The sequence below is a fragment of the Vanessa cardui genome, chromosome Z, assembly GCF_905220365.1.
Source record: "Vanessa cardui chromosome Z, ilVanCard2.1, whole genome shotgun sequence".
NCBI classification, from domain to species: Eukaryota; Metazoa; Arthropoda; class Insecta; order Lepidoptera; family Nymphalidae; genus Vanessa; species Vanessa cardui.
In genome coordinates this window covers 6,962,642-6,988,372 of record NC_061154.1, presented here as the reverse complement: position 1 = coordinate 6,988,372, position 25,731 = coordinate 6,962,642, and the positions used below count along the sequence as shown (strand labels likewise).

At 31.7% G+C, this 25,731-nt stretch overlaps 3 protein-coding genes across 3 annotated transcripts; 2 read left to right on the top strand and 1 right to left on the bottom strand.

Annotated features, from left to right (window-relative positions):
• Window positions 1-370: 370 nt before the first annotated feature.
• LOC124543167 lies at window positions 371-1,833 on the bottom strand. Its single transcript, XM_047121241.1, has 5 exons — window positions 1,772-1,833; window positions 1,523-1,611; window positions 1,373-1,447; window positions 825-1,006; window positions 371-714 (listed from the first exon to the last, which is right to left on the bottom strand). Exons 1-5 carry the CDS (start codon window positions 1,781-1,783, stop codon window positions 473-475), a joined length of 600 nt encoding a protein of 199 aa, XP_046977197.1. The 5' UTR covers window positions 1,784-1,833; the 3' UTR covers window positions 371-472.
• Window positions 1,834-3,033: 1,200 nt separating this feature from the next.
• On the top strand, window positions 3,034-13,966 carry LOC124543420. The gene is made up of 10 exons (XM_047121638.1): window positions 3,034-3,247; window positions 6,871-6,988; window positions 7,497-7,670; window positions 8,176-8,300; window positions 8,927-9,121; window positions 9,262-9,677; window positions 10,411-10,638; window positions 10,898-11,052; window positions 11,247-11,321; window positions 13,049-13,966. The coding sequence occupies exons 1-10, from the start codon at window positions 3,206-3,208 to the stop codon at window positions 13,078-13,080; spliced, it is 1,560 nt and encodes a 519-aa protein (XP_046977594.1). The 5' UTR covers window positions 3,034-3,205; the 3' UTR covers window positions 13,081-13,966.
• A 2,152-nt stretch (window positions 13,967-16,118) lies between these two features.
• Window positions 16,119-22,158, top strand: LOC124542876. The gene is made up of 11 exons (XM_047120764.1): window positions 16,119-16,270; window positions 17,677-17,809; window positions 18,603-18,725; window positions 18,836-18,978; window positions 19,326-19,502; window positions 19,590-19,627; window positions 19,723-19,782; window positions 20,665-20,745; window positions 20,862-20,933; window positions 21,266-21,343; window positions 21,721-22,158. The coding sequence occupies exons 1-11, from the start codon at window positions 16,199-16,201 to the stop codon at window positions 21,962-21,964; spliced, it is 1,221 nt and encodes a 406-aa protein (XP_046976720.1). The 5' UTR covers window positions 16,119-16,198; the 3' UTR covers window positions 21,965-22,158.
• The last annotated feature ends 3,573 nt before the right edge of the window (window positions 22,159-25,731 follow it).

The window sequence follows — 25,731 nt, the reverse complement described above, 5'->3', positions numbered from 1 at the left end:
CACCATTTCACCCAAATATCAGAGTTTGATACCAAACATGTCCCAACGTGTAGTTTAAGCAAGCGCAATACGGCTATTTTGCATCAACTCACGTATTTTTGGTTGGGAGCGACAAATCATTAACGCGGCCACGCATGCGTTGGTTTTGTACATGCGGTTTGAGGCTCTCTTTTAAAAGCCTTTGTCCTCGACGATTTTATGTAATTCTTTTATTATATGTTTTATGATATTTATTCAAGCTTTGATATAGGTACTTGATAAATGTAAATATGAATGTTAATTTTTCCTTCACTATACGATATTGTCAGACTGATATCGATATTTAATAAATGAAACGACATGAAATGTTTAAATATTTTTTTAGATGTGTAATAAGATCTATCTATATTATTTTTCTAAACATATATATATAATATAATAATTGGCTTACATTTTGCAACTTTACAATACAATATATAGAAATATTATACGGTTAGGTAGAATGAAATACAGTATTAACTTTAGCATAACTTACAACTGACATATTCGGAATTGGGACTGGTATTTTGGATAGGTTTTTATTGAGGGTTAGAAGGGGAGGCAGTGCGATTGACTGCACACCTGCCTCGGAGGGGATGACAGCTGCTCCCTTTATAATTTCAACTGGCCTTTCGGATACGTCCCTTTTTGTTTTTTCAACATTTGTATGTTCATTAATAGAAGGGTTAGATTTTCCTTAAAAAAATCATAAAAAATTAAGTACTTACTGAACATTTCAAAATATATGTTTTCCAATACACGTTTAGTTAACTACGTTTCGATGATAAATTATTTTAGTTTTATACCTTGCAGATGTGGAGCCGAAACCAATTGTCTGAGTGCTGCCCACGGTACAGTATTATTGATAATAGGAGCAACACCAACCATTTTCTCAGCCGTTACATTTGTTAGCAATGGATCGTGAATCGCATTCAAGTCTATGTTAGATCCATTTTTATGATAAAACGTGATCGCCTCTTGATGACCACTGAAATATTACAACATTTATTATTTCATATATTGAAATAACATAATCACAGTTTCCATTATTCTATTTTGTAACTGCTTGTAAATTTCACTACTAGGTTAACGCCGCCTCTCCCTTTGAGGCTAATGTTTGCTAAGAGGTATAATACGTACAACTTGTAGCTGGAATATGGATGTAACACGTGGTAGATTTTCATATGAAGGCTTATTTTTTCTTCCCGAAGATTTCTTTTACCGTCAAATGCGAGTCGATTTATAAACATAAATTAAACATATGAAATGTGTGCGATGCTAGCTGGATTTGAAAGCAATTTTCATTTTATGTCCATGCTCTCTAATATCTTGGCACTGATAGATTTTTACTTACGTATTTGAATCAGAAGTTTCATTAGTCTGGTTGGTAAGTATTCCAACTTGGTACACTGTTGCACGTACGACGTACCTGCATAATAATTACTAATAAGGTTTGTTGCCTGTTTGTTGAATGTTTAAACAAGAATACACGTAAAGTACTTACATGTCTTTAGGTGATGTCATATTCGTTTGAAAATCCTCATGTTCAGTACAAAAAACAGCAGTCAAACACGACAATACAAGCGAATACACCTAAAAATAATAATGAAATTTTTTCAACACATAAATATTTGTATAAACGTATTTCACGTTTGAATATAAAGTATATAGTAATACGTTATTGTTATAAAATAACAATATATTAACATTATGTATATTACTCAAAAAAGTTTAAGTAATTGATATAACTTACACGAAGAACCATCCTGATCGCTTTATGCTCTAAGTATGAGTTATCAATGTATGAAGATCTGCTACAGAAATCTGTTATACGAGAAACATACTTTTGCTTTATATACGTTCGGATGTTTCTTAGCGTCGGTGTAGGATTATGTTAATTAAAAATAATTAGATATCTCACGTATATACAAAGTGTACGTCTCAAGTTTTAATTAAATAAGCTAAATGATTTTTTAGTACTAAAGGCGTAATTTAAATTTAAAAAAACAGTAACATTAACAGCCTGCAAAGTTCTCACTGCTGGGCTAAAGCCTCCTCTCCCTCTGAGGAGAAGGTTTGGAACATATTCCACCAGCTTGTCTGGTTTTGAACACGCTTTCAAACCAAAAATAGGTTCATTATTTACATACATTTAATTGGTTCTTATTAATATAACGAACTCAAACTCCATGCTGTATAATAGAACAAACATTTTACCTCCCAGCGCATAAAGATGGATAATACTACAAATACAAATTTATCGTATGCATCTAATTGTGCCATCGTAGCTTCATCATAATCTGATTATTTTTTTGATAGATGGCTTAACTTCACTTTAGTTAATCGTAAAAGAATTCAACCTCAAGTTCATCTGTTTAGAGATCATCAGCTCGAGTCGTGAGCTTGATCGACTTGACTAATTAATGACATAATTTGACTCTAAATACGGTAGCATGGTAAACTTAGCTTGATAATGCAGCATCTTATCGTTTTACATTTGAATTATTATTTTTTTAAATAATAGTGTAATAACACGAGTTAGTAATTCTTATAAAATATAAACTTTTTAATTATGTAGAGTTACTTATTAAGTACTTAAAAATACTCCTTATGTTGTATACTTTATATCAAACAAAAAAAAAAACAATGGCAACAGGTGAACATTATTTCAGAAATATCAAGAAGGTACTCTCAAGATTAGTTATAAACGCTGTTAAGCTAGTGTTTATTTAAATATGCATTTCTCTCTTCCTGTTTTCATCGATTTGACATTTGGATAAAGACACCTCATTGTTTAACTAGTTACCAACTAAATAATACGTGCTTAAACAAGAAAAAAACGGAGCATTATTGGCCGCCAGAGTATACATATGCAGACTTTTAATCAACTTCTTCTGAAGGTGTTACATGTCGTATATCGTAACACACACAGTCATGCCAAAAATATTTATTTTTATTATTATTACTATTTAGGTATATCTGATCTAGTTGCGATTGTGAGTCTTATCGCCTGAGAAATGAAAGATTGCGTCCGCGCCGTGCGATGCTGGCCGTAGCTCTTAAGATCCCGGATCGAATCGTTGTTATATCTGTGTCAATATATATTTGTTTCAAAATTCAAATATTTTTTGAATATCTTTTAAAATTGCTTGCTGTGATGCTTTAATCTGAAATCATATAAAACACGATGGGAATGAAAGTAATGATTTTTGCTGGTGTCACAACCCTGGTAAGCTAATCACTTTTTAAATTATTATAATTTGGTAGTTTGACTAAGACAACCTATTATATTATTAAGCTAATTAAATAAACATGGATTATACTTAGTGATATATATATTTTGTTGTCTGGATATAGGTTTCTTTTTTAATTAGTAGATTATAGTTAATTTGCAGCACTTGTTGTTAATAAACTTAGATGTAGCATGCTATTTAATTCTTAGTTAGTTGCTAAATATATATTGATACTAGAAATACATACGTCTTGTATTTTTCACATTTCTGTGTAAAGATGCATGTGCAATGGTTGGGTTTTTAAAAAAATAAACAAATTATTTAAATGTATATATACATTGACCTCTTTAGCAAATTTGGTATGATGCTGTGTAAGGAACCAATTAAATTACTATTAAACAAATTATAAACATATAACATATATTTACAACGATTCACTTTAAAAGTCAATTAAACTTATTTACTTATTAGATACTTTTGTATTTATTGATTTAAAAAACTCTTCAACCAGGTAAAATTTGTAACTCAAAATAAATTGTTCGTTTTCTATAATGTGTTCGAAATATGAATAAGTTGGTATTGAGAATTCATTTTTTATATCTTAATAATGTGATATCGTTTGACAGACAAAAGCGTCACATAATCGTCAGTAAAATACCTAAAGTTTAGCTATGAATATGTTTTAAGCGATTGGCGATTGTATTTTTTATCTATTTAATCATTAAGTGTGCGATCTGCAATGCATTGCTTTGCGAATTCTTTATGTATGCTTAATTTTATTAACATATATTTAAAAAAATATCGAGATATTTTGTGAAATCTGTAAACTAAACAAATAGTTCTGGATAATTTATTAGCAAAAAATAATATTATTTAATAGTAGTAAATATAGCAACATGATATTTAAGGTTGCCACCTCAATAGTCTAGATTTATTATTACCTTAAAGCGGGTAAGACTGCAAAGCGCAGCTTCTAATAATATTACGTAGATTCATTCACAAGTCAAAAAGTCTCCATATTTATTATTACTATAAACATTGATATTTATGTAAACTTATGACATGTAAAATACTTCAATAGATAGGTCCATTGAAGTATTTCCGCTTATCAAAAATATGTTAAATGAATTTCTTAAAATGTTTTATATTTTAGTCAGGCATGATACCCTATGCCTATGATAATAATAGCCGTGTAGATGGTTAATTATTTTAACGATATAGTAGAAATAGTTCAAAACAGCTCGTCATTACACATATTATATAGAATTAATGAATAATTCTACTTATAAGAATTATTGAAATGGATTCCTCAAATATGTATATACAAATAATTAATTCAAAAAAATCGTTACAGTATAATTCTTGAGCGCGTGGAATGTTAACAATAAGGCTAGCAGAATTTCCCCGTTGATTTTTCATGTTCTATTTCTCAGAAGTTATATTTTAGAATTATAAAACTAAAAAAAGTATTTTATCAACTAAAACCCTTGTTGTAATAAGTGATAACCGTGACGTAAATCGTGCATCGACATGGACGTTAGATAAACGCGTATTATGTACGAGTACCAGAAAACTGGAACACAAGACGCAAGACGGACGCGGCGAGAGTGTGCGTTATCAGTTCTGATGTTGATAACGGGTTGTTGCGGCCGCTTTTAAATAGCCGTCTTATCCCGAACAGGGTGTTAATAAATGTAACATCGACTCCCGATTATTGTTTTTGTAAATCTATTAATCATCTAAAATATATTTGTCTTTCAAAATGTCTGTAAATTTCCATTGCTGGGCTAAGGCTCTCGCTTTTAGGAGAAGTTTTTAAGCACATTTAACCATGCTGCTCCAATGTGGATTAGTTGATACCTACACATGACGCAGAATTTCTTTGAACCCGCAATCATCGGTAACGATGCACGCGTTCTAACGACTAGATCATCTATTATGCAAATCAGTTCGTCCATACGGCTTCGCCAACATACATATTTGTTTGTCAATGTCCTCAGATCTATGAGGAATCTTTCTTATTTGCAATGTCTTTATATTATTTATAATTGAACCTCCTCAATTATTTGCCTCTGCCGATTCCTTTTTCTGCATCGTCTTGATATACAAATTATTTACGCATTTATGTTATGTCAAAAATAAAATTTTGTAACAGTTAATTACAAAAACTTACATAGACTGTAATATTAAATTATCTAGCTATTTCGTTTTTAAATTACGGACTGACTGTTTTAGTCGCAGTGAATATTTGTGTCTCTACATAACCTCTAACAAAAACAGGGGTAATAAGTGTGTTTTAATTTTTTAATGTAAGTTTCATGTTAATTTTAATTTCGTATAACATAACCAATTCCGCTACTAAATTATTTTTAAAATAACATATCAATCGAGTTGAACGCGGATGTCAGTGGGTCAGGCTCGGCTCAACAGTCACATTCGTAACGCCTGAATCATCTTAACGCCCAAATAAACAAAGTTCCTATTTATATATAGTTAAAAACAAGAGTATATATTTTTTAATTTGACAAATATATTTATTATAATATGCCATCACTGGAGAAAAAGATTTTATCTGATAAAATTAAAACCTATCTTTTACTTTCACGGCTCATATCCTACGTACATTATTTCATATAATCTATTTAATAAATTACTGTCTGTTATAAAAGTAAAAGCGTTCATATTTATAAAATAATTGAATTGAGACATAAATTTCACTATTAATATGTGTATTTATTTATAATTAATGTACGTTCTAGTCACCGATTTTTATATAGGTCATAATTAAGAATATATTTTAAAAACTTCTGCTTCTTTGTAGTTTTAATTCATTTATATCTTTATGTGAATTGTAACAATATTAATATATGAGGAGAATGTTAACAATATAAATTTATTTATTTATATTACAAACGTTCTTCTAATATTGATTACTTCTCAAATATTCCTCTACACTTGTTAAATGATGTTTTCTTTATCTAATCTTTCGGTCACTGCGAAGTCACATTTTCGAGTTATGAGTGAGCGATATTATACGAGTAATCATTGATTAAATGTTTTTTCATTTAATTCCATAGATATATTTATATTAGTTGTACAACTATTATTCTTCACAGATGATAAAATTTATGAAAGTATTAATGGCATCGATTCAGAGTAGCATATTTTAAAATAAGTATAGTACGACACAATTCAGATGTAGCATCGGCAAATTCAATAAAACCGATTGCTGCCGATTTATACAACCTATAGGAATAGCTCCCTATCGCTCTATTCGACGCTATTCGTCGCTATAGATTCTCGCGTCAGTTCAACCCGAGAAAGAAAGTGCATGTAAATAGACGTGTCAAATGGAATATATTAGGTCATATGATATTACAAGTTATTACGTTTGTGTAAAGATTATATTCACATAAGAAATAAATATTGATAATTTGGGGTAGGGGTAGCGTACTTACTACTTTACGAATTACGTGGATGCTACTTCCAATCTAAGTTATGTCGAAATAGTTCGACATAACATAGTCAAAGAAATAAATACTAATATAGATTTGTATTTATTCCTTTGACACGTAATTAGTTTCAGAACATAATTTTATTCTTTTGATTTGCATTTCAGATTCAAGCGGTGGTTCAAGTGATCTTCAGCTCCATATCTGTTGCGCAGTATTATTGCTTGGTAGATTTTCTACGAGAGTTACCGTTCTTAATTTATATTCGAATATTATATTACCATAGTAAGTGCAATTAAAATAAAAATACCAATTAATTCCAAAAACTAATAAATATTAATGAATTCGGGATTAAAACTTACACACGCTTTGCTTGGCTATTTCTATATTAGGCCTTGAACTTTGGGTCAAGGTACAAAATGTGACACATTTTTCAATTTTACACATGTTTATGAACTAGCTTGTAATCTGATAGCTGCCCACTGCAAGTAGATGCAGGGAATATAAATCTATACATATAATAAAATTGGGGTGTCTTTTTGTAATATTAAAATAGCTATTTTTTACTCAATGCATATCTTTGTATACACGGTACATATATCAATATAACATTCTTTACAATTTTGCCTGTCTATCTGTTTGTTCCGGCTAATCTCTGGAACGGCTGGACCCATTTTGACGGGACTTTCACTGGCAGATAATAAGGAGTAACTTAGGCTACAATTTTTCTTTTGTTTAATTCTGACGCGTATTTGTTCGCGGGCACAGCTAGTAATATATATATTTTTTGCAGATCCGGATCAATGTGGCATTCGCGTCAATATAGGAAATTCTATAGACGGTATAGCTGACCAAGCATTCGTATTAATGACTAGAGAGCCACTGACAGTAACTCGAACATTTATCATCAACTGTGTTAGTTTGTGCTTAGGCGTTCTTTGGCTTCTCACCAGTGCTATCATTATGAGTAAGTATGTTGTCTATGACTACACAATAATTAAAATAAAACCCACCGACCTTGTTGTATAAACAAAAACAGCCTGTAAATTCCCACTGCTGGGCTAAAGGCCTCCTCTCCCTTTGAGGAGAAGGTTTGGAACATATTCCACCACGCTGTTCCAATACGGGTTGGTGGAATACACATGTGGTAGAATTTCTATGAAATTTGTCACATGCAGGTTTCCTCACGATGTTTTTCTTCACCGCTGAATCAGTGGTGCTTGCCTGGGTTTGAACCCGCAATCATCGGTTAAGATGCACGCGTTCTAACCACTGAGCCATCTCGACTCTTATTATATAAATAAGAATCAAAACTCAAACACTGTAATTTTGTTGAAATTAATTGTGATGGCTTGATATCAGATATGTTATAAATATATATTGTTGTGTTATATTTTATTTGGCGGTGTTGAGTAATTAATTACCAAAGATAGAGATAGATACAAAGGAGTGCGGCTTTATTCTGTTTTCAGCTGGTGGTTTGAAGAACGATTACTCCAAGCCAATACGATGGCCTTGGATCATGGTGTCAGTCTGTATATGCGCTCTAGATGTCGTCGCAACTGTAATATTTGCCAATGACTCGTTTTATACAAAGGTACGTGTCAATTTTTATTTTTTTTATGATATAGGTTGGGTATTAAAATTGGTATTACATTATTACATTACCTAGTGGTAACTGGTCCCCGATCTACATATGCTTACATTGGCGCTGTAAAAAAATAGAAAAAAAAATATTGGGCATTCTTTACATTACCAATTCGCCACTAATCTTGGGAACTAAGAGATGACACTCATGTTGTCATATAGGTAGCTACGCGAGCTCACTCACCCTTTATAATAATATCAACTATTTATTGCTTTTTGGCGGTAGAATATGAGATGAGTGGGTAGTACTTACCCAGAAGGATTTGCTTAAATCCCTACCATAAAGACGATCTCAGTGACCGAGTAACGTGTAAATACGATTTTCATGGGTACGCCACTCCGAGGTCCTGGGTCCGACCGAGTCGATTGGTTTTGTGGTACCGTCGTTACTTTCAGATTTTTAATAACACAAGTGCTTTAGCTACTTACATTAGGATCGGAGTACTATATGTGATGTTGTCCAAAAGTTATTAAAAACAAAATAAAGGAAAGTGACAATTTGATTACGAAAAAACTTTAAGGTGTTTAGATTTATGTGATATTCAATGAAGGTTATAAACCTTACAAATCTTACAGACTCTCGCAGATATTATGGACTACGTGGACGCGAGCGCCAACGGCACAGGCAATGTTCAGCTGGATACATCCCTCACAGCATGGATCATGGTCTTACTCTACTCACGCTTCGGTGTCTTTTTTTTGGTCAATCTGCTCCTTATTATTCTTGTAGCAGTCAATAAGACCAAACCCATCAAAACAGATATTGCTGTTGTAAGTTTTTTATTTATGTATTTTTTGCTCAAAAATAATTTAACGTTAACAGGCGTACTTTTTTACATAATTAAAATTGAGTACGTTATTTTTATTAAGTACTGTACTTTAAATAAATACTGTGAATGTTTTGAAAAATATTTGATAGTGACCATTTAATCCAGGTTGAAGCTCCAACGTCTATTCCTGTTGTAATACCAGAACCAATAACACCGACTGCTACTCAAGATGCAGGAGTACAAAGCTCTCCTGTGCCTTCAGTTAATGTAGCAATTCAAGATGCGGCAGAAGTAACTTCATTATCAGAACCAATCGTAACAGAAACTATGCAACGAGAACCAAGACACGCACTGTCAGATATAACTGAAGTTTCAACAGATTTAAGTAGTGCGAAAGAATACGTTGGGTCAAATTTGCGTAATGACTACAACGCAAAAATACCACGTGCTGACTTCAGTCAGGCGTTTCGACGTATGAAAAAACTGCTCTTCTTTAAAAGTTCCCCTCCTCCGAGACGAGTTTCCGTAACTAATTCTTTGGATATTTCTCCAGATAAGTAAGTATACAAATTAATTATGTACAATGTATGAAGTAAGAGTGAGATAAATATTCAAGAAAGATATTTTATCGTTTGCAGTAGTTGGTAGCAACATTACTACCTAACCTTAGGAGACGCTAAATGTTAATCAATATTGTATTGTAAAATAAGGATGATTTTTTTGGACCATTTTTATGCATTCTTTCTTTAGTCAGCTGGGGCTTTATGGAACCCCTGGCGGAGTGTCCACTGACGGCTGTTGACCTATTCTGTTTTTGTAGGATTATAATTTGCTTGCGCCTATTGCTCTCCCGTCCCGACATCAGGTCGACTTTTGCAAGTCTTCTTCATTTAAAGGGTATCTGATGACTACCTTATGGAAAGATCATGACCCTCAATCGACCCTCACGTTTTATTCTGTGTACCACAACAACGGCAGCGAACGTTAAGTTCACCGTGGAATGTTTATTCTACTGAACACCAATTGTTAAAGAGCGTTAAAGCGAAGAAAACTTAACGCTGTCGAAAAGCAACTTTAATCTCGTTTCTCCATCAATAAATAAGAACTGAAATGCAATTTAGTATGAAACCTTACCTAAAAAAATATCGTTAACATTCGTAGCGGTCCAATTGGCATTTTTTTTGATTATTATTGCATTAGTAACTGGTTTATTTATATCTTTGCCTTCGTCGTGGTTGACAACTTTTGGGATAAAATGTATACTAATGACTACATTTTCCTTAATAACAGATCGCCGCGAATGCACCACGAGGAAGATGATAAAAAACGTACCGTGAATTTTCCCGATAACCTACTATCATTGCCACAGCGATTAGAAAATATGATAGCCGAACAGCAAATGCGCCTGGACTGTGCAGTAATTAATATGATTGGCCAAAACTCGACTCCTCGAACTACACAATCATTGCCTCAGTTGAATGTAACCAACCAGCCCGCTACACCTGTTTTCAATCGCGAGTGAGATTTGTATTGATGATTTAAATGCGTCTTGCTGACTTTATACGCCTTCTCAAAATTCCTTGAATGTATATTTAAAAAAAATCTAATTATCTGTTTCAACTTAAAAAAATAGTTTCTATATTGTTTTACAGATAATTGGATTTTTTTATTGATAAGTGGACTTTAAGACCTAAAGACTATATTTAAGGTTTAGAATAGTGTTTAAATAGTTTGGATTTGTATGAATTTGTATGAAAAGTATCATTGGATTAAACAGAAGACGCGGCACTGCTGCCGAGCTTCAGGGACAACTGCCTTGGGCTTACATCCCCGCTTCCGCACATCGCATGCGGGACCAGCTACCCCCAGATGAGGATTTACCGCCAGTTCCACTTCCCGACTATACTGCAATATCTTCTTTCAGAAAAGCTTGTAATTGCAATTTCTGTTATGAGCAGTCTCAAAAGTAAAATTTTATCATATCCAACTTGAACAATTAAAAAGAAAATATTTATGTTTTCAAAATTCATTGATTAATAGTTTGGTATGATAAAATTTTGATTTCATTGAATTGATAATAATGATTGTTTGATTGTTTCTTAATCCATTATTTTACTGGTTTCCAGCGGTCCATCGCGCAGCATCTAGTTTGAGCTCTTTGACGCAGAAGAGGAATTATTTTATGTCGCAAAACAAAAAGAGTTAGTCCGTTTTCTTTATTTAGATCGTAAGTGCAATTATGATTTTTCTGTTAGCTGTTGTTCTGGTTTATCGATCTGAAGATTTATATTTTCTGAAATAAGTTTTAATTTCGAGATAACATTACTACTGTTGTTATGTTAAATAATGTTAAATGTATTACTTACTACATAGCATTTAGGTTTATTTTATATTATTATTTCCTCTAAGAACAATATGCTTTATGTTAATGCTAATATCTACACTCTATGATTATCAGTATATGTCGCTTTTGCTAAACAAATCCAAACTGGCTTTATTGTAATGTTTTGCGTACTCGTACCGTACTTATTATACTTGCGTACCTACCAAGTACCTACTAATTATTACACTACTCTATCCGACTTCGTTACATCTTGGCACTAATTTAATTAGATGTTTTGCACGTCATTATCATTTATTTTTTAAATTCTATGAAACTTGGAAATCTAGTTATATGTAACCATTTAAATACAGTCTACCAACATCTGACAAGTTTCTGTAGAGGCCTGTGGCTTGGGCCAATGATAATCGGGACGGGATGGTAGGTGGCACAACCAATCTCGTGCCGTGCGATTAATAAGAGATTTAGAAGAGGGTACTACTGAACTTTAGGATTAAGGCACTCGGTCGAATTCCCTAGGTCCCTCTCATAAAACCAAAATGCTTGATATACTTAAAATATATACCTAAATGTGTAATTAGGTACCATAATTAATAATCAGCAAAGTTCAAGAAGCTTATTGTCTGTACCTTTGTTTTATTGTATATTTGTATTTTTTTTTAGTACTTTGATATAACTTAAGTTTTTTTTTTAATTTTATTTTTATGATACGATATTGTTTTCATATGCAATGGGAAGGCGTAGATTCCAGAGGACACGTGCATTGACAGGGGCGGTGTCCTTTAAACATGCTGGTTATCTTCATTGATGCTGAATTCCATAGACGATTCATTTGAATTTGTTTAGCAAATTTTTATTATATCTAACAACGCGTTTCAGTATACATTAATTTGAAAACAAACTATAAATGTGCGCCGCAGTCTCTTTTAATTTTAAGACAATTTCTTTATCAAATATTTAATCTGCATATACCACTTTTCAATTCTTTATATTTTTAAAATTTTTAGACGAATATGCTTACGTTATCGCTGTCAGCGTTCATCTCACACCGTTCGTGAAGATCATTGTTCATAAATCACAATTTACAAAACGAAAGCGATATCTATTGAATTGTGGTCTTTTGACGGAAAATTATACTATTGTGAATAACACGAATTATTATTTTTAGACAAATTAAAAATAGTCAAATGTAGATTACAGTAATAACAATAACAACCTGTAAATTTCCCACTGCTGATCTAAGGCCTCCTTTCCTTTTAGGGGAAGGTCTGGAAAATATTCCACCACGCTGTTCCAATGCGAGTTAGTGTAATACTCATGTGGCAGAATTTCTATGGAATTAGACACATGCAGGTTTCCTCACGGTGTTTTCCTTCACCGCCGTATAAGATGAATTATAAACACAAATTAAGCACATGAATATTCAATGGTGCTTGCCTGGGTTTGAAACCACAATCATAGGTTAAAATGCACGCGTTCTAACCACTGGGCCATCTCGTTTCTAGATTAGATTAGATTACAATAATATGTTCATAGTTTGTTATATTAGTTTTGGACTGACGATTAACCAGAATAATTTTTTTACAGGTTCACTCACGGAGACGGATGTTTTGTACTGAAAAGAGGAAAAGTGGAACGATTTTATAGACCAAAGGCTTTAGACGTATTTAAATAATTTATAATAATTTTAAGGGTTCAGTTATATTTGCATTTGCTTTTTTCATTGTATCTACATGAAATATTAGTCTGTACACTTTAGATCAAATTTCGTAGTAAACTCTAAAAGTTAAAATTTAGATAATTCTCAATTGATTTATATCTTGATTCTTTGTCCTTGATTAACGTATTATTCAGAAAATATTTAGTATTGTACAGACTATGCGAATTACAACTCTCATGAATAATACTAAGTCATCGAGGTAGTTACATTTTCTAGTTTAATTTTCGTGACAATTTAAAATAAAACTTCAAAGTATTATAATTAACTTAACAAATATATCATGTATAAGAAATTACTTTTTGTACTATTATGTTATATAAAGGATGTTATTTATTAATAAGACCAAGATTTTAGTCAACCTAGAAAATCGAGAGTTAGAAAAGGTATTACAAAAATTTGTTAAGAAATCATGTACGAAATATATGTATGTGTCTATTAATAACTCGTTATAACTAATTCCTAACGAGAAACGTGGTTCTCTACAAATTTCCTGATAACGGAAATTCGATTAGAGCTCGATAACCTAATTTTTAAAATAATTAAAATCATTTTATTACTTCTATAAAATTATTTTTGATTATTTATATTAACAATACATTTAAAACATTTTAGCTAATTAATTCAATGTCGTGGAAAGAGATAAATATACTTTGTAATTTTGAAAAGTATTATTTACATTATATTAATTATCTATGCCATGTTCGATATTACATTATTTTTATTTTTAATAATATTTAGAATGTACATGTGCAATGTTTAATCTTTTATGATATATATAAAAGATAACATAGTATAAAATAGTGTATGAGAAAAATAGTCTTGAATTTATTATCATTATATTGTTTTGTAACTGTTTAATCTATAATTCAAATATTGGAATGATACATTTTTACTAGTAAATTTATAAGATTCATATTGTTTAATTTTGTAATAAAACTTAATAACTGGCTATTTTTGTTTGTACATTCCTATAGATTTTAAATAAAAGAAATATTATAAAACTCACATTTTATTCAATTCTATTCCAATCGATGTTTATTTTGTATACAGTTTCAATAAAGCACAATACCGATATCAAATAAAGGAAGATTGTTACTCTTCTACTATCCAGCGTCGGTCCGATGTACTTATTCGCAAAGTATAATGTGTATGCTTGAGAAGGTATACTTATAATCGTGTGGACGAGACTAATTCGCGGAAATTCACTGAGGGGCATAAAATCCAAAACAATTTCCGTTATTATCAGCAAGGCAGCAATAAAAGTCTTTACTCCAGTTCCAAAACACGATGGCGTTATAGCTTCAGATATTGAGTAGCTGGAGTACAAAGAACTGCCGATACGCCACAGCCATGCAAGGGCAAGCAGGCCAGATAATACTGCTTCTGGTTTTGTCATAAAATTTTGCTGAAATAAGTATGATTTAGAATATTATTTTTCCATCTTTAAATTAACAACTGTTTTTGTAAGGTTTAGGTAAGGTAAGGTAGGTAATTTAGGTTTATGTAGTTATATACACATGTTTATATAATTTTTACATCACATTGTCACCAATATGAAACGTCAAATTGCCAAATTAGAAATAGTTCCTATATATATTTGAGCTATAGAGTGTAGCGCGTTTACAAATTTTACAAGTACATTTTTTTGTGAAATACCTACTAAGTGAGAATGAAAAACAGTATTCCTCTTTAATGCCAATTTTTCAAAGCCTTAGACATGCGGTCAAATTTTAGTTTATGTTTTTGCTATACCCCTGAGACAGTGCACTACACTATAATATTGAGACAAACACTAACTCGGAACGTAGAATAGCATATATGACGTGTAGACAGCAATCAAGCGAACTTCATTTCTTTTTTCGATTTTTCATAGGCGTTCGCGGCGCGATTGTGGTGCCCGCGTGATGAGATAGATAGATCACTTGGGTTTAAGGAACAGTTGAATAATCTGCCATGAGATTAACCAACTTCATTGATGTGTTTCAGGAGACCGTCATCAGATATAATAGAATGATGTCACAGTGGAGTCAGTATTAATACCGTACCTATCACTTAATCTGATAACGTGTATAAGTAGTTCATAAAATGCTATTATCTGGAAAACGTAATTTAGCCATGAATGTCAATAAATAGCATTGTTAAATTAGGAGGACCTTTTTCACGCCCCTATATACCTAGTTACTAATTTAAATTCAATTGTGTGAGATGGAAGAACATCCGTGACCTTGTGACACAATTGATGACATATCATCATAATGATGCATCGTTTTCCGCCTCTTTCAATTAAACTTCAATATTTAAAAGTTACCAATATTATCTTAAAGAATAATGTTTATTTAATTGTATCGAGCATTTTATATTTAAATCTTATGAAAATACGGACCTACGATATAGGCCAAAATGGTCTAGCTAAAAATAAATAATATAAGGTTGGAAATTGGTCTGAAATAATTGGTCTCGACTCACAGCTATTTCCTATTTAAATAACTTCACGTCATTAAATCTCACCCCTCCATAAGATTGTAACATAATCAAAGGACATCATCTAAAAGGACTGTAATTATATATTTGTTTATTGCTCGATCCTTCTATTAAAGTGAAAATGTGTTTGTTGTTGTGTCCTTTTTTCGTTCAGAAAAGGCAAAGGTTCCATGTGTATTTTTTGCACAAAGATAGTCATTAGGATCATAGACTAGAAAAGTTACATATTAGTACTCGTATACTTAATATTATTCTTACCCATTATACGTCTGAATATGAAATATGGAAAATTATTTAGATTTTCAATCAAATCGTACGTATTGGTTTATAGATACATTCAGGAGTTCATCATTTTTAAGGGTTTCCTAATTTATGTAAAACTTTTCTAAGTAATCGATACGCTTGTAAAGATAATATTGTTTATTAATACCGATAATAATTATCGTTTTGCGATTAAAAGTGATATAGTCCCTTCATGATCGGCCAGTAGACCGGTATGACGTGTTGTTTAACACATGTAGCTACTAAAAGTGAACATGAATAAAAATAAGTTAAACACACCTTCCGAAGTCATTGTAACAGCCTGCGTTTCAGCGGGACTTTCTATTGTAAGTATTTTTCTCAACACTTGAAACGTTTTTATTTTTATATTTATGTTGTAGGTATATAATGATGCAAGCGTTAATATTTTTATAGAGCTAAGAGCTAGTATCTTGTTATATACCTACCTAATATTATTATATTTAACTAAAATGTATTCTTTGATGTAATGCATTGCGAACTTTACCTATTAGTTTTTCGTTTTCGTTTTTCGGTTGTACTTCTTCTATGATAAATTTGACGTGTGATAATTTGTGTGCGAAAGTAACATTTTACCAATATTTTTTTTGCAAACTGCCTAAATTATGTACACTTTTTTGTTACAAAAGTATTATTTGAACATTAATTCATTACATCAATTGTATTAATATTAAATGATTCGTACTATTTATTCGTAACGACTAATAATATTTTAAATACATTTAGTTTTTATTGTACGCAAAAAATACGTCACAATTTTTACTTCCGCTAATTATTATCATTCCAAGGAATTTATGATTAGTATTGTACTTGCGACTATAGATTATAATATTATTGAATATGTGAATGCTTATTATTAATTTATATAAATTATCTCAATTGATAGCAATGATTTAGTCACAGGAAAATAAAATCTGCTTTAAGCTTTATTCGTTATTTTATTATATTTGTTTTTAAAAAATCCCCGTTTTGTTTTGTTTTAAAATATTTCATACTTAGAGCAACAGCGCCATCAATACTTTTCCAGCTTATCGCCTCTAATCGATTTATTATCTTCTATGAATTGATATGCATACTTCATCACATTTTAGCGATGTATGGTCATGTTGAATGCTTCGCTGCATTTGTTGTGCTATTGTCATATTTATAAATATTTATAGCGTATGATTAGTCATAATTAATGTTACATAGGTATCTTTAACGCACATTTCAAAAGAATATTACTCATTTATCACATGAACAAACAAAGTATTATTATTTATTTAATATGATTGATATCGTTTATGTTTCGTGTTTATAAGAATAAAATAAAAGACATCACAAATGTTTTATATATAATAATAATACAGTAATTAATTAACATTCAATAAATATAGAAATATAACTTTCAGCTTGGAACCAATATCCGATTTTGAAAAGTCTAAATTTCAAAAATTCTATATGATCGAAAGTTGATTTTGATTAAGTTTTTAAGAGATGGTCTTTTTCACATATTGGAAACCTTCAAAGGTTTTATTATCGATGTGAGTTGTAAGGTCTACTCACTTTTGCCACTTTAATGAACTAAGCGAATTACTTATTTCGTATAAAATCCGATTTCAACATTATGATATAGATATTGTATGATATAGTGCAAAACACGTGTTAGCTATACAGTCTCGTATGATTTTTTTTTAATTTAAATAATAACTATCTGAATTAAATTGTTTTGCAGATTCTATCGTTAACAAATATAGTGCTATGTGTACTAGCTCTGATATTCCGTTACGATTGCGATGTTGGTGATTTGGCCAATTCTAATGGAGCTGATTTTTTCTTGGTAACAGTTGCCAGACTTTATGTTCAAGGTGAGTGTTTTAATTGCAAATTCTTTAATAATGTCCACAAGATAATCGTTTACAATTTTTACGTCATTTGTACCAATGAAGCAATCATTGATCCTCTGCCTGAGGGCTTAGGCCATATCAATATCAATCTGGTCGGTTCAATAAATGACAAACGTTTGATTTTTGACAAAGCACGTGTCGCGCTTTCAGTTGTCAATTTAACACAAATAGCGCATATTTTATAAGGATATTTTTGTTTTTTATTACATTTTTAAAAAACGAAGCACATAGACAATTAACTAAAAATTTAAAAATAACGACAAAACCACAACTGTGTTTATTAAAGGGAAAAAAGAATACAATTTAAGACTATTTTTGTTCTTCCACGGTTTAGCCAAACAATTCATTATATTCAGATTTTTGCAGGAATCGTTTATTATGTCTGCGTTTGAAATTTTATACAGATTATATCAATCAGAGCTTTATTTGCCCCTTAATTAAAACCTTTATTCAATAAGTAAATTACAAATAATCCTAACATGGAGTCGCTATTTGTTTACTACTATCGATCTCGCCCCCTTTTCGTGCATTCGCAATTCGCAAAAAACGTAAACAATATTAAAGTATACTTATAAATTGTTGTCAGCAAACCCCAATTGTAACTGAACTAATCTATTTGACATTGAAACTTTCATAAAAAAAAGATTTCATAATTATGAAATGAAAATAAAACCTATTTTTTTTTTTGAATTTTTGAATAAAGGAGAAGTTTCGCGGGAGACTCAATCAATATTTTTCATTTCATCCATTTCAGATGAATCCTGTGCTCCTTTACAACTGGAAGACCTTACAAAGGTGCATTCAGTCTTTGTACTAACGATTATAATCTTGGTGTTCGCCATTATTAATCTTGTCGCTTCCATTGCACTGATATCAGGTACTTTTTTTATTTTAATCAATAAAAACTATTTTCTTACTTCCCGTTTTTGATAACCAGCTATTTCTGCAAAAAGATAAAGTTTAAAGAAATTAATAATTCCTATCCAGTTGTAATCAAGGAAGATGGCCCCGCATCGAATTTGGATATCATAGCCTATGTATACGTCGGCACCTGCTTAGCAGCTTTGGTGGTTGATCTGACCCTAGGCGTACATTTTGGAATGGACTACCAAACTGTAACTGACCTCTTGGTACGTTTAATATATGGTATATCACATAAAGATAAATAATAAAGTTTAAGATCATATACATTTCGACAAGGTATACTACGACACAACTTAGAAGTATACCTATGACCTAATTAATATATTCGTCAATTTGACAGGTCGATTTACATGTACTTGCTTTCTCGAGTCAAACTGAAGCGATTATGTATAGCGACGAATAGCGTCGAATGGCGCGACAGGAAGCTTTTTCTGTTGGATGTGTAAATCGGTGGAAATCGTTTTTTTTTTTAATTTGCCGATGCTACATCTGATTTTTGTCGTACTATAATATATTGATTCGTTTTTTTTATGTTTAATAATTTTTCTTACAGAGCGAAAATTCGCCAGGTTTGGTGATGAACTATCAATTGGACATGATCCGGCTAGGAGCCTTTCTATTGATGACTATATCGCTCAAGGGATTCATTGGTTATGCAATGAACATTGTTCTTCTCATTCTATTGGTATCTTATATAGTTGAATTCCAACAAAAACTACATGAAAATGAGGTAATAAATTGAACTTATACATACCAAGGTTTTTACGATAATAATAATTTACTTTTACCAAAATAATTTTTTCTTCCATTGTTTTAGCATCCAATCCACAAATTGGGAGTGTTAAATGCATTTGAGTGAGTAAACAATGAACCTTAATATTTCATGTTATTGCGTTAGACAATGTATTTTATTTTGTATTTTGATGAAAAACACATTTTGATTGTCACAGCTCAGATAAAAGATACGAAGATCCTTGGAATGCTCGACGCCACGACGTATTTTTAAGGGGGTATGTACCTTTTTTCTTAAAGAATTAGCTGACCCGTGTGAACTTAATGATATTATAATAATAATCTGAGATTATAAAATATGTCCGTGTGATCCCGCATTAGAATAGGACCTCCCAAACTCTACCCGTAGGTGTCGTAAGAGGCGACTAAGTGTACACATTAGGGCCCAGTGCATATCACCTGCACATTGGGCTACCCGCACGGCTGTGGGTAAACCACCAGAATAGCATTCCCAAGAAGATTTAGTGTCAAGTAGGCGGTTGACTTTAAAATTAAAGCCGAAACATAAGCAGCATGAACAGGAAAGAATGTTACTTGTCAGATGACGTCTGATAGAGAAGTATGGCGACCCCAAATAAAATTCTGATAAGGGCAGGAGGATGATGATGATAAGATTATAAAATAAAGAATAGTCAAAATGATTTGAATTTTTTCAAGTGTTGCGGATACTAACGAAATTTTTATTTATTCGGATATGGCAATCTTCTATAAAAAAAACTCATCATATCGTCTATCTGTTTTATTATTTTTTTATTTACATATTTTAACGAATAGTTGAACCTGTTATATTTAGCAATTTAGCATACAAGCCATCAGCACATTTCTACTTCCACAAGGGTTCAATTAAAAAAATTAGAAAAGCCAATGTGCTTATCGAATAATCAAAATATCTTTCCAAAAAATTAAATCAATTCAGCGGTTTAGCGTGATGAGAAGAAACGTAAAGTAATGTTAGAATAAAAAATAAAACTTATTAACTTAATTCGTCTCCAAATTTTCAATGGCTATTTAATAAAAAGGGTTAGTTGATCATTTGTTGATACTAGAACTACATTCTTAAAGCATTTAGAATTAATTTGAACGTTTTTTTTTATCTGTAGTTCCTCGTTGAACCCGCCCCTCGAGGACGAACCTCATCATGTTCCAATAAGAGCGATTCCCTTAAACCAAGAAAATACAAAGTAAGTCACGACATTATTTAGTACAAATAATATATAATAATCTATTTCCATTGTTACAATTGCTGGAAATATAATTTTTGACCTTTACTTTTAGTCAATTATTTTTTGGTTTCTAGTATTCCGAAAAGAGTAGAAGATCCATGGAACTTGCACCGCAACGATAATATGTTCATGGGTTATCCAAGAGGGTGAGAGTTTTTTATCATTAAACATGAAGTTTTTGTAAATGTGGTAATTATGAGATTCAGCAACAGATTTGTATTAAAAAATTATCACGTATATAATTATGCATGTTAATAAACTATTGGTTGTTTATTGGTCGCAATTCTATCATCATTGATTGCTAACAAAAGGCGAGACACATTGATTCATAACATAAGGACAATGAGACTCAGCTGGGCTATAACTTGCTTTTATTATTATAAAAAAAAACCAAAAAGATTTCATTGATTTTAACTTTTGAGTATGTAGTAGATAGTATAGTATAAGCAATTCATACAAAATTCTTCGTTTTAATTAGGCCTCATGTAAATCCAGCCTTCAATGACGACGAGCCTCCTAGAACTCCTATAAAAGAAAACCCCTTATCTGATTACAGGTAAATAGTGTCTGTATTTTATTACAAAAAGATAAAACTGTAGAAAAATGTGCAAAACAAATTGAAATTTACATACAACACTTACCTATTTGTAGCCGATATGCCGTGTATTTCATGAATATTACATAAATAACTTTGTAAGCATTATAAGTGAGACAAAGTAGGTATGATTATGTTATAGTAGCACCAAAATTTTATCCTTTTATCCATAATAGATTTAACTCTATTTATTCAACATCACGTGTCATAGAAGTCATTAAAAGGACAAAATAAGTATAGACTGTTACATTTTACGTACAAGCAAACAAATTTTATTAAATAGGTATATGTGTACAGATTTACATAATTATAAATAAGCACACATCTTCTCTCCTCAGGAACAATAAACGTCCCGATACATGGCTGCATGGTCAAAATGGTTCAGGGCCAGGTATAGGATCACGTCCGTTTTCATACCTTGAGGAACCAAAACGACCTATAGCTGTGAAACCTCCTACAACACCTACAAATGAACCACAATGGCGACGTGACGCATGGCCTCCAGCGCCTCCTGTTCCTGACCCAGACTACAGTCCACCACCCCGTAGACTAAAGTCAGCCCTCAAGTCAAATTATCCCTAGTATCCAAAAAATCCGAATAATATTTACTTAAAAGTTGTAACCATAATTATGTATCGAACAATATTTTAATAGGCAAATGCAAAGTACTTATTTACTAAAGCCTCATTTTAACTTACTTAGACTCATTTAATTTTAACTTAACTGAAAATATATAAAAGTGATAAAATGATGATGATTTATTTCATTTAGTAAAATCGTAATCCGAAAATTTTTAAGAAAGCTCATAAACAGTGTTATGCTCATAACATATTTACTTGTTAAACGTGAAAACACAAAACTGTATGGCGGTGGCTGTACTGGCCTTGTCGTCTTAAATTGCCACCTAATACGCAAATGCCACGTAAAGAAATCCATTAAGTCAACTAATTACGCTTTCTGAACTGCTCTAAACGTCAAGTTGTATTAATAATAAAATATGAAAAATGAACAATCGTCGAATAATATCCCTTAAATTCAATTTCGAATGTTGCTTATTTAGCTTTTAATCCTTGTTATTGGAAAAGCTATACTCGTTATTTTTAACAAAAAGTTAAATATTTGGGGTTCACAATTTTGTTTGTTTGAGTTTTCGAGGTAAATTATAGTATATCATAATTATAATTAAATATCTGACTGAACGGCTCCAAATAACTCTGTAATATTGACGTATTAACAAAGATGTTTTCTATAATAAATGACATTATTATACAAATGTCTGTTTTATTCAGTTTCAAAGTTTCGTTCCTTTTTTTCCCTCTCTTACCGACTACCAACCGAGAAGGTTAATTTAGTGATTCCTAAATGGTACTGGATTCAATTTACAAATACATCATATCAACGTCGTGTATCCAACTGTTTATCTGGGTCAATTTTAGATAAAAACGGTCTATATCAGAACTTATAATATTTAAAAACTTAGAAAAATACCAAATATCGAAAAAGTTATTTTATTACCTAATACTTATAATATATTTGAGCTGATCTTTCTATCCTACGAAATGAATCGGCCCGATGCGATTTTAAAATATTACGCATGCGCAATAACGCTAAATAAAATATCGAGCTGCTACATTACGACACTGCACTGATTAACTGGATTGAGGTACCTACACAATCAAAATAAATAGCCTCTTGCAATCTTGCAAATATTAAACTAGTGACAAAACCTAGGTTTGCATGAGATACATTTTTTTAATAATTAAAAATTTTGGAAAGGTGCTGTTAAGTATTTTTTTTTTAATTGCAGCTAAATATATTCGTGTTTCGTCTTTCCATCCAACATTGGTGTTCAAATGAGTCACTTTAGAGAATCGATTTTTGCATTTCCTTGAGGAGTGAATTGTTTTAGTTATTTGTGACTTGACATAGCTTACGGTTATTTATATAAAAAAAGAAAACACCACTGAACTGGCACGGTCCTCTTTACAAATGCCGTTTATTGAGATTTAAGATAGAAGGTCGGTAATTAAGATAATCTACTATTGTATGAAAGGGAAAATATACAATTAAAAGACGTCATATAAATTTATCCTGGCCTGGATCGGAAATTTTTAAATCAAATAAATTTTAAATAAATACTCAGCGTCTACACAGGCATATAAAACATGAGAAAAATGAATTGTAAAAGTTTCCTGCAGTGACACGTGGCTTTTCGTCGAAATTGCCAAAAACAGACTTTTAAGTTACCTTGCATTAATGACAGAATCGACTATTTTACCAATATTTATTAAATAATATCTTCCTTTCTTGAGTAAACTCAAACTCAAACTCAAATTCCTTTATTCAATATAAAAGCATTACACTTACTTATTGATTGTCAAATAAACACTACCACCGGTTCGGAAAAAGGAACACCCTGACCTGAGAAGAACCGGCGAAAGAAACTCAGCGGGTCTTTTTTTCTGTTATTTTTTTTTTTGTCAAATTTATAAGGTACATAGTAGTATATGATTAGAAATAGCCAGGAGGCGATCGTTTCATTCCCAAGGTGTGCTATCAAACATAAACTCGCTAATTGTATGCACACAACAACAATTTTGCACACAAGCGTTCCTTAACAATTTTTTTCAATTTGGCAACAGAAGCATTTTGAACGCTTTCTGGGATCCTGTTGTAGAAGCGTATACATTGCCCCACAAAAGAGTTACTGACTCTATGCAGTCGAGTAACAGGAGTAACAAGATTGTGTTTGTTCCTTGTACCAATGTTATGAGAATCACATTTTCTCATAAAAACATTAATATTTTTCCGTACATACAAAACATTACAAAATATGTATTGAGAAGCAACAGTCAATATCTTAATTTCTTTAAATCTATGCCTTAATGATTCCTTGGCTCCTAGGTTATAGATTGCGCGAATAGCCCTCTTTTGCAGCACAAATATAGTTTGGATAGCGGCTGCGTTACCCCAAAGCATAATACCGTAGGACATTATACTATGAAAGTAACTAAAATATACTAGTCGAGCCGTATCAACATCAGTAAGTAATCTAATTTTTTTGACCGCAAATGCCGCAGAACTCAGTCTACCCGCCAATCCGTTTATGTGGGGGAGCCACTGTAACTTGGCATCAAGAGTAAGGCCAAGAAATTCAGTTGTTTCAACTGGATCCATCGATTCCCCATTGATAAGTACATCGGGTTTTACATTTTGCACATTTGGTGTGCTAAATTTTACAATTTTAGTTTTTTTATTATTCAGTCTAAGATTATTTACGCTAAACCAATGTACTATATCGGACATAGCATTGTTTACATCGTCATACTGAACCTGTTTCCTATTAATTTTAAAAACCAAAGATGTATCATCAGCAAACAATACTATATCATGTTTGTTCCCAACAAGAAAGGGCAAGTCATTTATGTATATGAGGAATAGAAAAGGTCCAAGAATTGATCCTTGTGGAACCCCCATACCAACTGAGACCCCAGGAGACCTTGTCCTTTTAACGTCAACCCTCTGAATTCTATTGTTAAGATAGGAAGTCAGAAGGTCGAGTGCACATTCTCTAATTCCGTAGTGATATAGTTTCCTGACCAGAGTTTCATGCTGAACACAATCAAAGGCTTTGGATAAGTCGCAGAAAATCCCCAAGGCATCCTGCGACCCCTCCCAGGCCTCATAGATATTTTTTATAAGTTCGATACCTGCGTCGGTAGTCGAGCGACCCCTCATGAATCCAAGTTGTTTTCTGTGAAGCAGATTGTGTCTATTGAAATATGCTAATAATTGATTTAAAATATTTTTTTCAAATATTTTGCTGAGGGTAGGTAATATTGAGATAGGCCTATAGTTATTAGGATCTGAAGGCTACCAGATTTAAATATTGGAATGACTTTACTATGTTTCATCAGGTCAGGAAATATACCACGCTGAACACAATCATTGGGCATTGTGTCCGCTGGACTCATATTTATAAAAACACATAAAATCTGCTAACCAAACTAATGTGTATATATCCGTCTAAAATAGTCTTCAAATGTTTAAGTTGATCTTTAACTGTAAACAGTTAATTGTTGTTTTTAAAGCGCGTTTGCCAAAAATGGATTAATTTCAATTATGACTTGAAATTTGTACCATTTATGGTCAGAGAACATTCAAACTAATTTACTGTTATAATATATTAAACAAAACATTTCAAAGCATAACGTAGCAACAGCTACGCCTGGCCGAGTCTGCTAGTTATCAAAGAAGACGATGGGCGCCAAAAATTTCAGTGAATAGAATGCAAAAAATTACTACGAGTGACTTAAATATAATTATATATTTTTATTATTCGTAAATAA

Bases quoted from the DNA above. Each gene is read 5' to 3' on its own strand.
- LOC124543167 (XM_047121241.1), bottom strand. The intron at 1,007-1,372 runs GTAAGTAAAAAT...GTAATATTTCAG, and splicing joins GAAACTTCTGATTCAAATAC to TGGTCATCAAGAGGCGATCA. The intron at 715-824 runs GTATAAAACTAA...GATTTTTTTAAG, and splicing joins TTCGGCTCCACATCTGCAAG to GAAAATCTAACCCTTCTATT.
- LOC124543420 (XM_047121638.1), top strand. From the start codon at position 3,206: ATGGGAATGAAAGTAATGATTTTTGCTGGTGTCACAACCCTG. The intron at 11,053-11,246 runs GTAATTGCAATT...ACTGGTTTCCAG, and splicing joins ATCTTCTTTCAGAAAAGCTT to CGGTCCATCGCGCAGCATCT. The intron at 11,322-13,048 runs GTTAGTCCGTTT...ATTTTTTTACAG, and splicing joins TATGTCGCAAAACAAAAAGA to GTTCACTCACGGAGACGGAT.
- LOC124542876 (XM_047120764.1), top strand. From the start codon at position 16,199: ATGAATAAAAATAAGTTAAACACACCTTCCGAAGTCATTGTAACAGCC. The intron at 19,503-19,589 runs GTAATAAATTGA...CCATTGTTTTAG, and splicing joins AAAAACTACATGAAAATGAG to CATCCAATCCACAAATTGGG. The intron at 20,746-20,861 runs GTAAGTCACGAC...TTTGGTTTCTAG, and splicing joins TTAAACCAAGAAAATACAAA to TATTCCGAAAAGAGTAGAAG.